Source organism: Heloderma suspectum, chromosome 7 (assembly GCF_057233095.1).
Source record: "Heloderma suspectum isolate Gila_16-S chromosome 7, 16-S_ref, whole genome shotgun sequence".
Lineage (NCBI taxonomy): Eukaryota > Metazoa > Chordata > Lepidosauria > Squamata > Helodermatidae > Heloderma > Heloderma suspectum.
The window spans coordinates 107,143,755-107,160,785 of NC_139464.1; the positions used below are offsets into that span (position 1 = coordinate 107,143,755).

The window sequence follows — 17,031 nt, forward strand, 5'->3', positions numbered from 1 at the left end:
TCTAGCCATCTCATCCTCTGCCGTCTCCTTCTCCTTTTGCCTTCAGTCTTTCCCAGCATCAGGGTCTTTTCCAGGGAGTTTTCTCTTTGCATTAGGTGGCCAAAATATTGGAGCTTCAGCTTCATTATCTGTCCTTCCAAGGAGCACTCAGGGTTGATTTCCTTTAGGATGGACTGATTTGACCTCCTTGCACTCCAGGGGACTCGTAAGAGTCTTCTCCAGCACCACAGTTCGAAAGCATCAATTCTTCGGCGCTCAGCCTTCCTTATAGTCCAGCTCTCACAGCCATACATTACTACTGGGAAAACCATAGCTTTGATTAGACGGACCTTTGTCGGCAAGGTGATGTCTCTGCTTCTTACTATGCTGTCTAGGTTGGCCATAGCTTTCCTCCCAAGGAGCAAGCGTCTTTTAATTTCATGGCTACAGTCACCGTCTGCGGTGATCTTGGAGCCCAAGAAAGTAAAATCTGTCACTGCTTCCATTTCTTTCCCTTCTATATGCCAGGAAGTGATAGGGCCAGATGCCATGATCTTAGTTTTTTTAATGTTGAGTTTCAAACCAGCTTTTGCACTCTCCTCTTTCACCCTCAACAAGAGGCTCTTGAGATCCTCTTCGCTTTCTGCCATTAGGGTGGTATCGTCTGCATATCGGAGGTTGTTGATAATTCTCCCGGCAATCTTAATTCCGATCTCTGATTCATCCAACCCGGCATTTCTCATGATGTACTCTGCATATAAGTTAAATAAGCAGGGTGACAATATGCAGCCTTGTCGTACTCCTTTCCCAATTTTGAACCAATCGGTTGTTCCATCTCTGGTTCTTACTGTTGCTTCTTGACCCTCGTACAGGTTTCTCAGGAGACAGGTAAGGTGGTCTGGTACTCCCATCACTTTAAGAATTTGCCACAGTTTGTTGTGATCCACACAATCAAAGGCTTTAGCGTAGTCAATGAAGCAGAAATAGACGTTTTTCTGGAATTCTCTTGCTTTCTCCATGATGCAGCGAATGTTGGTGATTTGATCTCTAGTTCCTCTGCCTCTTCGAAACCCAGCTTGTACTTCCGGTAGTTCTCGGTTCGCATACTGCTGAAGCCTAGCTTGTAGGATTTTGAGCATCACCTTGCTGGCATGTGAAATGAGCGCAATTGTGCGGTAGTTTGAACACTCTTTGGTGTTGCCCTTCTTTGGAATTGGAATGTAAACTGACCTTTTCCAGTCTTGTGGCCACTGTTGAGTGTTCCAGATTTTTTGGCATATTGAATGCAGCACTTTAACAGCATCATCTTTTAGGATTTTAAATAGCTCGGCTGGAAGACTGTCATCTCCGCTAGCTTTGTTGTTACTAATGCTTCCTAAGGCCCACTTGACTTCACTCTCTAGGATGTCCGGCTCAAGTTCAGTGACCGCACTATCATGGCTATCAGGGACATTCAAATCTTTCCTGTATAGTTCTTCTGTGTATTCTTGCCACCTCTTCTTAATCTCTTCTGCTTCTGTTAGGTCCCTGCCTTCTTTGTCCTTTATCATGCCCGTCTTTGCACAAAACGTTCCCTTGAGATCTCCAATTTTCTTGAAGAGATCTCTAGTCTTTCCCATTCTGTTGTTTTCCTCGATTTCTTGGCATTGTTCATTTAAGAAGGCCTTCTTGTCTCTCCTTGCTATTCTCTGGAACTCTGCATTCAGTTGGGTATATCTTCCCCTTTCTCCCTTGCTTTTCGCTTCCCTTCTTTCGTGAGCTACTTGTAAAGCCTCATCAGACAGCCACTAAGGTACAGATCGTCAAAACTGGTGCTCGGATGGATGGGTTTCCTCGTGAGGGAGATGGAATCCTTATGGATTATGGCAATGCCTCCCCCCCCCCCGCCCCTCCAATCGAGGTTGGTGCTGCACTGAATACCCAGGTGGACAAAGCTGAGAATAGATCCGCCCCACCCAGCTCATTCACCCGGGTCTCAGTAATACACACCAGGTCAGGCACTTCATCCACAATCAAGTCATGGATAGTAATTGTTTTATTATGGACTGACCTAGCATTCAAAAGCAGCACCAACAGATCAGAGGGTGGGCTGATAGGGCAACCTAGATTTTGAGGTATGGGGGAAGGACTGAAAGATGGGACAGATTTCAAATATCTGTCTCGTCTTTCTCTTGCCTGACACATCCACCCCCCAATGCCATACCTCTCTCTGCCCAAAATTACTCCAATAGGAGCCCCATTCCTCCCTGCTGCCCTGGGATTCACCTGAGCACATGTACAACTCTAAAGTGATATAGAACTAATAAGAAAAGGCTAGTACAGCCAGACAAACAAACCAGGCCAGTAAAAGACTGTCACAACAACCTAAAATTAAAATAGGTCTACTATACCTCTCCCCTTGAGCACTCCACATTTATACACTAGCATAAGGCTGTCATCCAGGCTGTGGTTAGCCTCTCACCCTAGCCAACTGCACCCACCGCTCAGCTCTCACCTAAGGGACAGTTGGACCTCAGCCTCCCCAGCTATCCCACGCTCTCACCCTGGGGTAGCTCACTCACCCCAAACATTCATGCATGTGCGCGTGTGCGCGCACACACACACACACACTTAATCCTCTCCCACTGAAACCAATTTATGGACATTAAAAGCACTTAGTTTTAGCTACACATTCTAATGCAAGAAATTTTCCAAGAAAACTTACAGGCTTTGGAGTCTTCCATGGTGAAAAGAATCCTAAAAAAGAAAAGAAAAAGAAAAAAGAACATCAGTGCAACTGTCTTGTATTTTTATGTTCAAGACTGGACAACAATAGACCTATTTCATCTTGTTAGTTTAAATGTGTATTCTTATTAACACTGTTTAGAACACGTAATAAGGGAGAATGCATCTGGGAGAACGTTATTGCTGCTGATGAAAACTGAACATCACAGGTCACCATTGCTTGCGCTCAGTGAAGTCAGAAATGTGTTATTTTCTTTTATATTATTTATTTATTATTACATTTATATCCCGTCTTTTTTCCTCCAAAGTACCCAAGGTGGCTTACATTATCCTCCTCCTCTCCATTTTATCCTCACAACAACCCTGTGAGGTTGGATAGGCTGAGAGTCAGTGACTGGCCCAAAGTCACCCAGTGAGCATCACGACTGAGTGGGGACCAGAACCTGGATCTCCTGAGTCCGAGTCTGACATTCTAACAACTACACCATACTGGCTTACCATAGCGGCATGGGAGCATTCCACAAAGAAGAAGCTCCTTGCTGCTTGAGGTTTAATTAAATATGAATCCAGCCTTAATTGTAATCCATATAAAAACGGATGAGTTTCCAAGTTCCCTCCTTTGAACATTTTTACCTGAAATGTTAATGTCAAACTACCACCTTTTTTACTCACACTTTTGTTTCCAGTACGAAACATTGTGAGAGAGATATTTTATCTCAGCAAAATTCTTGTAACACCTTGGTCTTGGACAGATGGTTGCCAACTTCTTAGTTATTTATCAAGTTAGCAGAATTAGAGCTACGTAGGATTTTAACATTTGTTTTAACAATTTAAAACAAAACAAAGATAAAAAAGAGCAAAAACTGCAACTCTCCAAAATCCACCTGCAAAAAATAGTTTTCTGGATCAATGGAAGGACAGAAGTGCGTGAGCTAGACTAACATCTATATGGAGAGACAGTGGAGTCTGGTGGCTCTGATGTCAGTGGGATAATGAATCCACTCTGGGTTTCAGCCAGAACCAGTCAGAATGATAGTTCCTTTAGAGTTCTGACTGGTTCTGACACCCAGAGCAGCCCCATGTCATTGGAACCACCAGTCTTCACTGTGGAGAGAATTTCAGAGTCTGGGTGCCACCACAGAGGAGACCCTATGGCTAGTTTCACCTGCATAACTTCTGTTGAAAAGTAGTAGCTAAGATTAAGAATTCTACACCAAGGTAAAATGTTAACCCCTCCCCACCATGCTAGAGTCCCAATCCAGATTGTGCCCCCTGCTTACACTAAAGAAAAACAAACAAACAAAAGACATAGCTCCTTGCTAAATCGTTAATATAATGTCTGCTTTAACCCTTTTCCTCCGGTAAATTCTTTAGGAAGACTCCACAATCTAGGAAACTAGGAAAAACATACTCTACTCCCATTCTCTGGAACTGACACAGTCCCTTATCAAGTATGTATGCCTAGCTTCCCAACCCAGATTAAGAACATAAGAAGAGCCATGCTGGATCAGACCAAGGGTCCATCTAGTCCAACATTCTGTTCACACAGTGGCAACCCAGCTGCCCAGGGGAAACCCACAAGCAGGACATGAGTGCAACAGCACCCTCCCACCCATGTTTTGCAGCAACTGGTATATTCTAACAAATTGTAACAACTGTCATTCTCCTCATTTTAATGCTATTCCAATGTGAAAATACTGCTCATACCCGACAGCATGCCTGGGATTATCTCGAAAGGCATTGCAGAAATTGAGGTGGGGTGGAAGGTGGGAGAGAATGCAAGGACCATTGTGATATCATGTTTTCCAAACAGGGTTACATTACCTTACAGCAGACCCTGAGGGCGGGTACAGGAAGATCTGGCTAACAGAATGAAGGTATTTAGTGTAGAGATTGGGTGATTTGGATCTATGCAGAGGCTGATAGTTTGCACTCATTTTGCAGTGGAAAATTGCCCACTGTATATGAGCACACGTGCACACACAATCAAGCCAATAAAATATATTCATATACCAAACACTAACAATTTGAAGATCTAAACTCTTTATCTTCCTCCCCCCCCCGAAATTTGGAATAAATATATACAATACAATTTAGAATTTTAACATACTTCTCAAATAATGCTGTCCATGAGCTGGTAATATGAATGCCCACAATCCAGTTCGTGGTTCTGCAGACAGTGGATTGTAATAGTTCTGTGCTGAATTGCGACCCTTTTTGTTTTAATGACGCAAGTGTTGTGAATTTTACTAGCTACCACAGTGGCATACAGAAGCCAGGACTTGTTTTTCTTATGTTTACATTTCTAAAATAATGTTGGGGTGTCTGGGTGTTGGAGCATATTTGCAGATTTGATAACACTAAGGAATTAATGCCACCACTATTAGAAGATATGCAAAGCCTGCTATCTATTAACTAAGCTATAGTTAACTAAAGTTAAATTTAAAATTAAATAAATGGATATTCAGGTAAGTCATGCCATACACATAATGTCTCCCAAACATACAGGAACTGCTCTTCTCCTTTTGGGGATTTTTCTACTTTTAACCCACACATATATCAAGACTTCTGCTTCCGGATTCTTTGAGGGATTAATATCAACTCCTTTACATGTGGTTTTTTTTTTCTGTTTGTTTCTTTTTCTGCCTTTCCATATGTTCCATTACACAACCACTGGGTGGCGCTGTGGTACAGCAGAATTGCACAAATTCAAGAGGATTCTGTAACAGCAATGAGACAAATACCAGACTTTCCTCATTAGGGAAAAACCCCATGGTAATGGTGGCAAAGCATGGGAGAGGCTCTGGAGGATGCTGACATCATGTAAAGGACCCGCAAACTACCGTAAGTGAGGAATCACGCATGCACAATAAAAGCTTTGTCTAGAAAGGCTCTCAGAAGAATCTCAATTCCTCCTCTCCTCTACCAACTCCTTTTGTAGCTAGCTGGTCCTCCAAATCTCATGCTCTCTGCCCTGCAAATGCAGGTTTATGTACAGCACAAGTCTGTGGGTGTCTACTTGGACATATGTCCCATGGATTTCAGTGGAGCTTACTCCCAGGTATGTAGGTGTAGGACTGTAGCCCCAGCACATAAAATTGTCCAGCACAAGCAGAGTTGAATGTACTTAGAAGCTCACTGAGCAGAATGGGTTACCTCAACTATCAAAAATAAAAAATGCTGCTACAAAGCAGCAGAGATGATCAAGAAAACAAACCAGCCCCCATTGCTTCAGAGCATCAGATCAGGGACCTGGAATACTTGGACTTTGCCTGATATTCCACATTTTTTGATGTGTTTATAAGAAGAACAGATAGCATTTGTCTAGCATTTATTGCATTGTGCACATTTCTGTAGAGAGATCTGAACCTACATATACAAGCAAATTAAAGTAACTATGAGGACTTATCTCACTGGTTCTCAAATTGTGGGTTGGGCCACCCTTTAGATGTTCAAGACACCAGGAAAACTGTGATATTCCGGAGAAGGAAAAGATCTTGAAGATATGCCCAGACACATTTTCCCCTCACCAGCAGAGGCTCAACATTTAAGCCACCCACACTTCTATGCCAGGGGTGGGAAACATGTTGCTCTTCAGATGCTGGCCTGCAACTCCCATAATCCCTCACCACTGGCTATGCTGGCTAGGGTTGATGGGAGTTGCAGTCCAGCAGCATCTGAAAGGGCCTAAATTCCCCACTCCTGTTCTGTGCTAATGACAGAAGTTGCAGAAAGGCAGGGAACATATGAGAACTTGTGGTGACAGCAGCTTCTCTGGTTGTCTCCCTTTACAAGGGAGGTGAAGGTGTCTTGTTCTAGTCCTCTTGTGTAATGCCAGTGTTAAATTAGTGTCCCAGTCCAAGAGCCTTACACACACAGGAGTGGTGCTTCTGTGTGCTTGCCGACTGGTGGAAGAGATGCCTGCTGATGGTTAGGGAGCGCAAAAAGATACAGCCCTAAATCCAACAAACCATGACCAGTGCATGGTGAAGCTCTCTCTCTCCACACATACCCAAGTGTTTGGTGTGGTTTGTGTGCATGTGTGTGTGTTTTAAAAATCCATTTGTCTAAATACTTTACACACTGCTTTGGAGAGTCTGAAAACTTTTCAGAGAGTCACGTATGTATTCCGGATGCTTTTGGCAAATAAGTTCTTTAGGAAATGGGTAAGACTTATTGAGTAGGCTGTAACTGGCTGACCTCAAAACTTAAAACTAAAGTTTAAGGGATGCCATCACGTTTCCACATCACTTGTTTCATGGATGATAATGTCCATAAGGTTTTGCTGATCTTATTTCCTTTTGCCATAGAAATGTATCTTCACATATGGCTTCCGTAGCTAATCTGTCTGAACAGCGCTGCATGGACCCTTTACTTCAAATGAACAGATGGTTTTCTGGCACTTTCCTGGGGATAATTGAGTCTCAGTATGAACTTTCAAGGTCCTGAGTGGTGCAATTTTTAGTTAACTTAAGCAAAAACTTTTAGTTCCTGAAACGTCATTGGTTTCATGTTAGGTTTACCCTAAATTTTGTGACAGCATTGACTCCATATTCAGAAGGGCAAATTCTAGGCTTCATCTTTGCTCTTGCAAAGTTCAGCTGGTGATCTCCTGGGACAGCCGCTCCCACAATGCCTGGCTCTGAAGAAGGACCCTCTCAGAGCCAGGCATTTGGGCCTGGCAGGGTCTCTGAAGGACCGTGCTGGCTGCTTTTTCCGGCTGATGCATCTCTTCAGAGTCCATCCGCCCTTTGGATTGCCCTGAAAGTGAACCAAAGGGTGGGCAGCAGTAGCGGCAGAGGGCAGGGTAGGGAGGACAGAGCAGCGGGGACTGGTGCATGACGCGGGTGGGAGGGGCAGGCAATGCGGCAGCGGGGGCAAGGGGGGGTGATGCGGTGGCAGCAGCACGTTTGTGCTCTCCCACCTCAAGCAGTGGGAAAACTTGCATTGGCCCTGTCCTGTGTAGACCATTGCAAGGCATTATACAGGAAACTGTCTTTAAAAACAGTTTGGAAACTGCAGTTGGTCCTCAGTAGGGCTGCAAGTTTATCGACTGAAACTAGGCCGTTTTACCATTTTACATTTGTGTTTTGTTAAGTGCACTGGCACCCACAGTTTCTGGCCCAAATTAAAGGGCTGGTTTTAAAGTGCTTCTCCCCTATGTACCTATTTGAACCTTGAGATCTTTCACTCTGAGTTTCCCCGCCAAAGGAGGTGAGGCAGGTAACCACCAGGGAGAGGCCCCTGGTTAAGGAACAGCTTTCTCAAAGAGCTCCCTTTGTGGCCTTCTTCAGGACCAAATGAACACCTTTATACCCAGGCCTTTTAAATAACTTACAGTTTGGGTTTTTAATCATTTCTATTGCTTTATGTTGTATTTTTGATGGTGTATCTGTTTTGCGAGCTGCCCAGAGAATGTCTGTTATGAGATGGCTATAGAGACAGTTAGTAAAGAAATAAAATAAACTTATTGATGGCAAGCAGGAAATCGCTAATAGACTTTAGACAACCCCCTCCCATGTTAGAATTGTGGAGACAATTTAAAAACACAAAAATTAATAAAGGAACCAGTATCATTACTCCAAAAAAGATTTAGAGCCCAAATGCAATGAAAATATACCATTTTAAATGAAAGACTGCCTCTTGGTATAGCTGTTTTGGAAATTATAGCAACCTACAGTGGTAGCAAGCATGAAAAATGACAAAATTTTGTGGTCCGTTAATCTCACAAATAAAAATAAGCACCAAACGTTTCCATTAGCTGCTAAAACTAAAGTGTTTTACCTTGCGGGTCAAAAGTAGGGTACAGGTGATTGAAAGCATAAGCTCTTCAAACATAGTTAGCTGGTTTAATAGGCTGGACTTGGACTAATGGGGCATGGGTAGGTTGACTTCAGCCATGTGGAATCTATTTCTTCTTGCTGTTACTGAGCCCAGGGTATTTGATGTGGAACCAGTCATAAAATGACAGCCGATGGCCACTTAGAGCCAGTCACACAAATGGTGGCCCAGATGCAGAACCTTGATTAAGCCCTTGGTTATAGAGAGATAGAGATGATAGAAATAGAGAGAGAGAGATGACACAGAGAGAGAGATGATAGAAAGAGATGATAGAGAGAGATGCGAGAGAGAGAGAGAGAGAGAGAGAGAGAGATGAGAGTCCGTCCTCCCTCATTTGAATAAAAAAAGGATGGGGTTGTAGTGGGTATAATCAAAGTATGAGGGGTGTTGGCTGGACTTCCTTCCTGTTTCCTGTCAAAAGGTTTTGCTGGATGTGACAGACAATGCTTTTATGTTTTGGTTTTAACTGCTCACCTGTCTTCTTCGCTGATTGTTTCATACTGTCATTTTATGAAATCGTAATTTTTCATTATTGTAAGCTGCCCTGAGACATGTTATCATATCAGAAGGGTGAGGTATAACTATTATAAACAAGCAAACAAACTGCACCAAAATCAAAAGACTACAGTAAAAGAGCAGGAAACAATACAAAGTACATGCAGAGTAGTTAACTCAAGAAAGTGAGCCAAGCTACAGACTACGACTCAAGTCATACAACACAGCATATGATTAAGGGTGTAAACCTGTAAAAGACATGGGGAAACATTCATTCCATTTTCAAGATGGGGAATACCAAGCCTGAGAGAGTCCTGTCACATACACCTGTGGCACAGAAATCTTGAGCACAACCATGCTGCAAGCCAAGCAGCATATCCATGGCATGATAGAATATGACAATCCAGACTAACAGCACAATAACATAACATGAAAATCCAGAGTACAGCTTTGCCACAACTGAAAAGCAGGAAGAATAAAAAATGTATGCAGAACTCAAGGGAGTGAGCCAAGCCACAGTCATCAGGTTAAGCCAAACATATTCAGCATATGGATACGTATATAGAAGGAGTACCTTCTCCAGAATCAGTTAGTTGTCTTTTATAGGTGGAGTACAAAATCTAATCCACGAATCCATGGCAAATAATCTCAAGTGTCAAGAAGTTCATTGCCTCTATCTCATATTCACGCAGCGAGAAACACAAGCCAGCCAGGGTCCAAGACACACACACACATACACACCAATCAGGGCACACAATAAAACATAGAGCACATGAGAATAGGCAACGTGTGTGAAAAGGAGAGAAAGAGACACATCGTTGAAAGAGGGAACATGATAAGACGTGTTGATATATGATGGATATATGAGATCCTAGCCATGCACTGACCAGGCTCAAACCTGCTTAACATTAACAAGGTTGCTGCATCGTGAGCCTTGCAACGATGCCCTGGGGCATACACAGTCTGTGTCTGTCTGTCTGTTTGTCCTCTTCTTTATCACACACACAGGGAAAGGGAGGTCAGCACTGCCTGTGCTGCTTCTTGTCTCACTGATGGCTACTCTACAGCCTTGTTCTGTCTACTGGCACCGTTGCAGTTGGTAGGTAAGCCAGGTGGCAAATGAAGTTTGGGTTTGGCCACTACAAATGATGTTGCCCACTACCACTGTTCTTGCCTAGGAAGAAAATCCAGACAGACACAGGGTTCTGCCAGACTTCGAGTCCTATCTGGTAAGCCTAACTGGGTGAGAAAGCAGCAGCAGCCACCAGCAGGTCTCTCCCGTGCTGACTCTGAGCAGGTACACTCAGGTGCCAGAGGGGCGCGGAGCTCTCCTCAACCCTCAAGGCCGGCTGTACAATCTCTTCCACCCAACTGCCCCCTGCCTGAGCCCGTGCTACTGCCAAAGAAGGGCACCAGGAAGGAAAGGAGCAGGCTGACTGAATTCAGTTTGAAACTGAACGAGGCCTGCCTTCTGCCTGGGCCTGCACAGTAACTGGAATCGTTCAGCAAAATGTGCTTTCAGTGGCTTCCAATAAGGCTGTGGGTGGCTGCACTCCCAGCGTCTTTATTGCATGAAAAGCCATGTGTTTATTTCCTTTTCTAACCCCAGTTTATCTGTAGCATTTGGGTGGGTAACAGCAATTTAAAAGCAAAGTCAACTAAAACAATAATAAAAAATGTAAAATATTACGAAAAGTGATGTAAACACCTGCTTAACCTTGCTTGTTAACAGCAGCGAAAACAATTGCCCATTGAAACCTTCCTAGTAAGGGTGAGCAAAGACACTCCAGAGCATTCCTAGAGCTGCCTGCCAAATCGCCAAAAACTCTGGATCTTAAAAGCTGCAGAAAGATCTAAAAGGAGCAACAGGGGGCAATTCCTCTTTCTGTTCTGTAGGGGGTGATCACAGAACACAATATCAGTACAATGCTCAGGTTAAAAAGAATGTCTGGGAGATTTCAAAAACACTGGAGGTATCCAGGTCTGTCTGAAATTAGCATGTGTGTCCACTTGCTCAACAACTCTGTTGAAGGAGATCAGTTGCTAGCTGAGGAAACTATTCAGAGGCACTTTTTTCTTTTCTTACGAAGATCTGTTTGCAGATTATTTTGAAACTTTCTAGAATTCTGCCCTTTCTAACCCCAGCAAAGGAGCCCGCCTCCCATGACTGTTTAATCGGACACACTGACCTGGTTCACACAACATGACAGCCCATGGGTTAAACAACCCATGGGCTGTCATGCATGAGTGGGAGAAAGAGCGGACGCGTTGCCTGCAGCACGCCGAACACTTCTGCTTTTACTGAGCAACCCACAATCTTTGTAGGTTGCTTAACATGTTGCCTGAACTTGGAGTGCTGGGTTGTTCAGGAGCTAAACAACTCAGCAGTTAACCATGATTTATTTAGCCCCTAAACAACCCAGTGCTCCAGGTTTGGATGACATGCTAAGCAAACTATGAAGGAGCCAATCGTGGGTTGCTCAGCAAAAGTGGAAGAGGCGGGCACACTGCAGGCAGAGTGTCTGCTCTCTCCCACCCTTGCATGACAGCCCAAGGGTTGTTAAACCTATGGATTCTCATGCCGCACAAACCAGCCTGTTATGTGGTCGCCCTTAAGCCCTCGAGTCACAACCAATTGAAAGAAACAAGTCAAAGCCAACCCTTTGATACCTCTGATGCTATAATTTAGAACAAAGGGTAACCAAGTGATTCTCAGCAATATAATCTAAAACTTATGCACAAACCCATCACAGAAAAAAGTGGCTTGATTTATGAGTAGTCACAGAGTGATTCATCAGGCCGTTCACCATCCTCTGGACTTTCTTTCTTTCATATCCTGCCTTCTTTCTCCTTGCAAAGAATCCAAGGCAACTTACATAGTCCTACTGCTCTCCACTGTATCTTCCCAACAACCCTGTGATATAGGTTAGGCTGACAGTCAGTGACTGGCCCAAAATTATCCAGTGAACTTCATGGCAAAGAAGGGACTAGAGCCTAGATCTCCCAAGTCCCAGACCAACACTCTAACCACTACACCACACCTGTGAATGTGACGGTGAAGAGTTTTACTAGGAGTGTCACTCACACATTGGGGCATGTATATTCCTATGAAAAGCACATGGCTGTGAGGAGTCAATTAGACCAAAAATGATGTCATTGTTTCCTTTCCACCTTCAATCTCCTTAGAACAGGGGTGTTGAACATCTTTCAATCCAAGGGCCAAATTCAATTTTGGAGACACTCTCGGGAACCACATTCCAGGGGTGAGGCCAAAAATACCCCAATACCAGGATATTCTAGCTTAAAATGCTTGCTGCCAGCAACTAAGCCCTTTCAACGGAGAGGCATTTCAATCTTTTAGAATGGGGGGGGGGAACTGCATAAAAACTGGGAAACAACTCAACAATTGGTGGCTAGGGGAAAGGATTTGGGGTTGGAAAGGGGTGTAGCTATCTTGGGAATCCAAGAAGGCTAGATTTGCCCTGCGGGAAGGAGGTCAATACCTTGCCTTAGAAGATGATGGAGTGCAGCACCATCCTGTCTCCTTCCAAACTGATTAGAATTGTGTGAACAAAGCAGGTAAATGCAAGGAGAATTTCCCTCCACAATGAATCTGTCGGGAATCAGCCAATGCTTTGGGGATACTGAGGCACAATAATCACTCAGAAGTTCTTAGCTGCTATGGAGTCATTCCAAAGGGCTTATGTTTCCCAGCAGGGATTTGTCTGTCAGTAAAGGTCAGATGCTGACATAGTGGTAATTATGAGCTCATTTCCATTGGAATGAACAGACTGCTATCCCTTTTATGTGGCTTCCCATTGCTCTGTGAATTGCCTACCAATGAGCGTCTTGAAGAAACTTTTTCTAGCTTTTAAAAGATCATTGGTAAGGACCAACAGTCTCCAAGGAATTGAAAAGTAATGCAAAGTCCTTTTTCAACATGTTAATGTTCAGAGCCGCATAAGAAAAGTCTGCACTATTGTTCAGTCACAGTAGTATGCAAACTGAAATAAAATAAAGTCCCACACCTAGAATCAAAAGAACAGCTCACCTTCAATCAAATACATTTTTAATATATAAGAACATCAAATGGCTAGGGTATTGGGTTTGAAGGTAGAAAACCTAAGCTGAAATCTCTACTCAGTCTTAATGGTCAATAATAGTTGGCCTTGGACATATCACTATTTCTCAGCCTACCTTAACTCACAGACTTGTGAGACTCACATAATCCAATACTTTCCTTAGAGACAAAATAGAACTGTAACAAATGGCATGATTTTTGTTAACATCCCATTGTTTTAATTCATTCTCTACTACCCTGCACATTTTGTAAAACTAGGAAAAATCAGAAACTCAAGCTTATAATCATGTAACACTCCTGATAATAGAACACACTTTTGAAAATGAAGTTCGCTGTGCAGTCTTTCATATGTTTACTCAGAGGTAAGTCATATCTTTTTAAATGGGGCTTATTCCCAGGTAAATGTGCATAGGACTACCTCAAGCTATTGAGGAGTAAGCCCTGTTGAACTCAATGGGACTCACTTTTGAGCAAACATGTATAGGGTTGCACTGTTAATTTCTCTTTTCAAAAATGTTCTCTTACCATTAATTTGGGTTAGAATCTAAATGGAAACAACCTAAACAATTTTTCACAATAATAACAAAATGCCTGCCTTTATATCCTTAATTTAGAGTTCATGGAATTAGAACTGAAGAAGTCCGTCTGCATGAGAAAGGCATCTTCCACTCACAGAAGGATCTTTTTACATCTTGCAAAAGAAAATGGCACCAGAAAAGTGAAACTAAATATAATGATGCTTTTCTGTTTGTACAAGACCTTGTGCTGTCAGAAGCATGAGAGTTGCTATAGAACCAATACATGATAGCTCTGAGAGAAGTCCTTTATAAGCTGTTGTGGGTGGCCACTTTATGGAGAACAATCCTCTATTTAAAAGAGTGGACCTGTTTGCACAATCATGGAGGAGGAAATAAGCCATGGAGCTTCTTTCTTCTGCCACACTTGCGGGGTGGGGTATTACATAATTACTTTTGCCCGTGCAGTTTGCTGTGTCATGAGAACCCAGCAAGGGTGGCTTGTTGCCATGGTTAACAAGCCATCCCAGAACCCTAAAACGGCGCATGGATTCTGTGTGGCTTGTTAACCATGGAACAAACTACACTCTCTGGGTTCGCACAACATGGCAAGCTGCACCAGTGAAGGTTTTTATGCAAATCCTCCCCGGCACATGACTTGAAAGCATGCCAAGAGAAATAAGCCACTGTGGCTTATTTCCCCCTCTGTGGATGTGCAAACCCAGTCACTGTCACAGGAAAGTCCTCTGTTTTCAGGTGTCCTCTATTTGAAGAGCTGGCTGGTTTAAAAATAAAGAAGTGATAGAAGAAATAGTAGGAGTCACCCATCAACAGTTAGCATCTAAACAGTTATCGCCTGCTCACAATCTGCCCCATTATGGTGAGATATATTGTATTTCTACTTAAATTATAGTAATTATTTCTAAATTTGCATCTATACATAGCAGTTAGTGCACGCACATTTTATGCAAATCTGTGCCTTCTGTTGTCTGTCTTTTGGTGATGCATTTTCTCTTTTTTGGCGATGTGCAAGTGACCACCCTATGGAAGCATCTGAGGAACAGTGTTAGTGGCTGTTTCCTTCCAGCTGATGGAGTTGCATACAGGTAAAGCAATTCTGTGAAAAAAAACCCTGATGGGCTGCACTGATGGGTTCTGCTCTGCTTTAAATTGTATTTTAATATAGCTGGCTTCTTTTAAATTGGTTGTAAATAGTAATCTGTGGCTTAAAAAAAAAATTCTAAATGATCCTAGCTTTATTATTATAACAACCGACCAGAGGGGAGGTGACCCTGGATTTAATCCTAAGTGCTATCACCCAGGACCTAGTATGAGATATAAATGTTGTTCAACCAGTTGGAAACAGTGACCAGAGTGCTATTGGATTTAATATACATTTAAGTGGAAAATTGCCCAGGAAATCCAACACAGTCACATTTGACTTCAAAAGAGGAAATTTCTCCAAAATGAGGAAACTGGAAGGAAGTTGAAAGGGGGATTCAAGATGGTTAAATCCCTTCAAAATGCTTGCAGATTACTCAAAACCACATTGATAGAAGCCCAGCAAAAATGTATACCACAGATTAGGAAGGTAGCACCAAGTCCAAGAGGGCATTGGCATGGTTAATGAGCAGTGTCAAGGGAGCTATTAGAGAAAGAGGGATTCCTTCAGAAAATGGAAGTCTTGCCCAAGTGAGAAAAACAAAAGGAAGCACAAGCTTGCATAAAGGTGATGCAGGCAGACAATAAGAGATGCAAAAGAGCATTTTGAAGAGCATATTACTTACATTATCAAGGCCAACAATAAAGAATTATTTTTAAAAAATCAGAAGCAGGAAACCAGCTAGGGAGGCAGTTGGACCATTGGATAACAATGGAGTTAAAAGAATACTAAAGGAGGACAAGGAGATTGCAGAGAAGCTGAATGAATTCTTTTCATTAGTCTTCACTACAAAAGATATCGGACAGATACCTGTGTCTGAACTGATGTTTTCCAGAAGGGAGTCTGAGGAACTGAGGCAAATGGTGTTGACAAAAGATGAAATTCTCAACCTAATTGATAAATTGAAAGCAAATAAATCACCGGGCCCAGATGGTATCCATCCTAGAATTCTCAAAGAACTCAAATATGAAATTGCTGTTCTTCTAACCAAAATATGCAACATGGCCCTAAGATCAGCGTCTGTATTAGAGGACTGGAAGATGGCGAATGTAACACCAATATTTAAAAAGGGATCCAGGGGGGATCCGGGAAATTACAGGCCAGTTAGCTTAACCCCTGTTCCGAGTAAGTTGGTTGAAAGCATCATTAAAGATAAAATTAGTAAGCATCTAGAAGGAAAAGCCCTGCTGAAAAAGAATCAACACGGATTCCACAAAGGTAAGTCCTGTCTCACTAACCTTTTAGAGTTCTTTGAGAGTATCAAAAAACATGTAGGTAGGGTGATCTGGTAGATATTGTTAACTTGGACTTCCAAAAGGCTTTTGACAAAGTCCCTCACCAAAGACTCTTGAGCAAATTTAGCAGTCATGGAATAAGAGGACAGGTCCTCTAATGGATCAGTAACTGGTTAAAGGACAGAAAGCAGAGAGTAGGAATAAATGGTTAATTCTCCCTATGGAGGGAAGTAAATAGTGGGGTCCCACAGGGATCTGTATTGGGACTAATGCTTTTCAACTTGCTTATAACTGATCTGTGATTAGGAGTGGGCAGTGAAGTGGCCAAATTTGCAGATGACACCAAATTATTTAGGGTGGTTAAACCAAAAAGGGATTGTGAGGAGCTCCAAAAGGATCTGTCCAAACTTGGAGAATGGACAACCAATGGCAAATGTGGTTCAATATAAGCAAGTGTAAAGTGATGCATGTTGGGGCAACAAATCCCAACTTTAAGCATAACCTGATGGGATCTGAGCTAGTGGTGACCAACCAAGAAAGAGATCTTGGGGTTGTGGTGGACAGCTCAACAAAAATATCAACCCAGTGTCCAGCTGCTGTTAACAAGGCAAACTCCATATTAGGCATAATTAGAAAAGGAACTCCATATGAGGCATAATTAGAAAAGGAATTGAGAATAAAACTGCCAATATCATACTGCCCCTATACAAATCTATGGTGCGATAACACTTGGAATACTGTGTACAGTTCTGGTCAACACACCTAAAATAAGATATTGTAGAGCTGGAAAAGGTGCAGAAAAGGGCAACAAAAATGATCAAGGGGTGGAGCATCTCCCCTATGAGAGAAGGTTACAACAGCTGGGCTTGTTTAGCTTGGAAAAAATGAGGGTGAGACATGATAGAGGTGTACAAAATTATGCATGGTGTGGAGAATGTGGATGAGGAGACATTTTTTCTCCCTCTCTCAGACCCTGGGGTCATCCCATGAAGCTGATTG

General features: G+C 42.8%; 1 protein-coding gene across 3 annotated transcripts in view; it reads right to left on the minus strand.

The window, feature by feature from the left end:
- MAGI2 (membrane associated guanylate kinase, WW and PDZ domain containing 2) overlaps positions 1–17,031 on the minus strand; it is a 977,993-nt gene that overhangs the window by 133,512 nt on the left and 827,450 nt on the right. For all 3 annotated transcript variants that reach the window (XM_084811512.1, XM_084811513.1, XM_084811511.1), the window contains one exon: positions 2,684–2,715. In XM_084811512.1, coding sequence (XP_084667638.1) covers positions 2,684–2,715 — 32 coding nt within the window. The remainder of the gene's footprint in view (positions 1–2,683; positions 2,716–17,031) is intronic.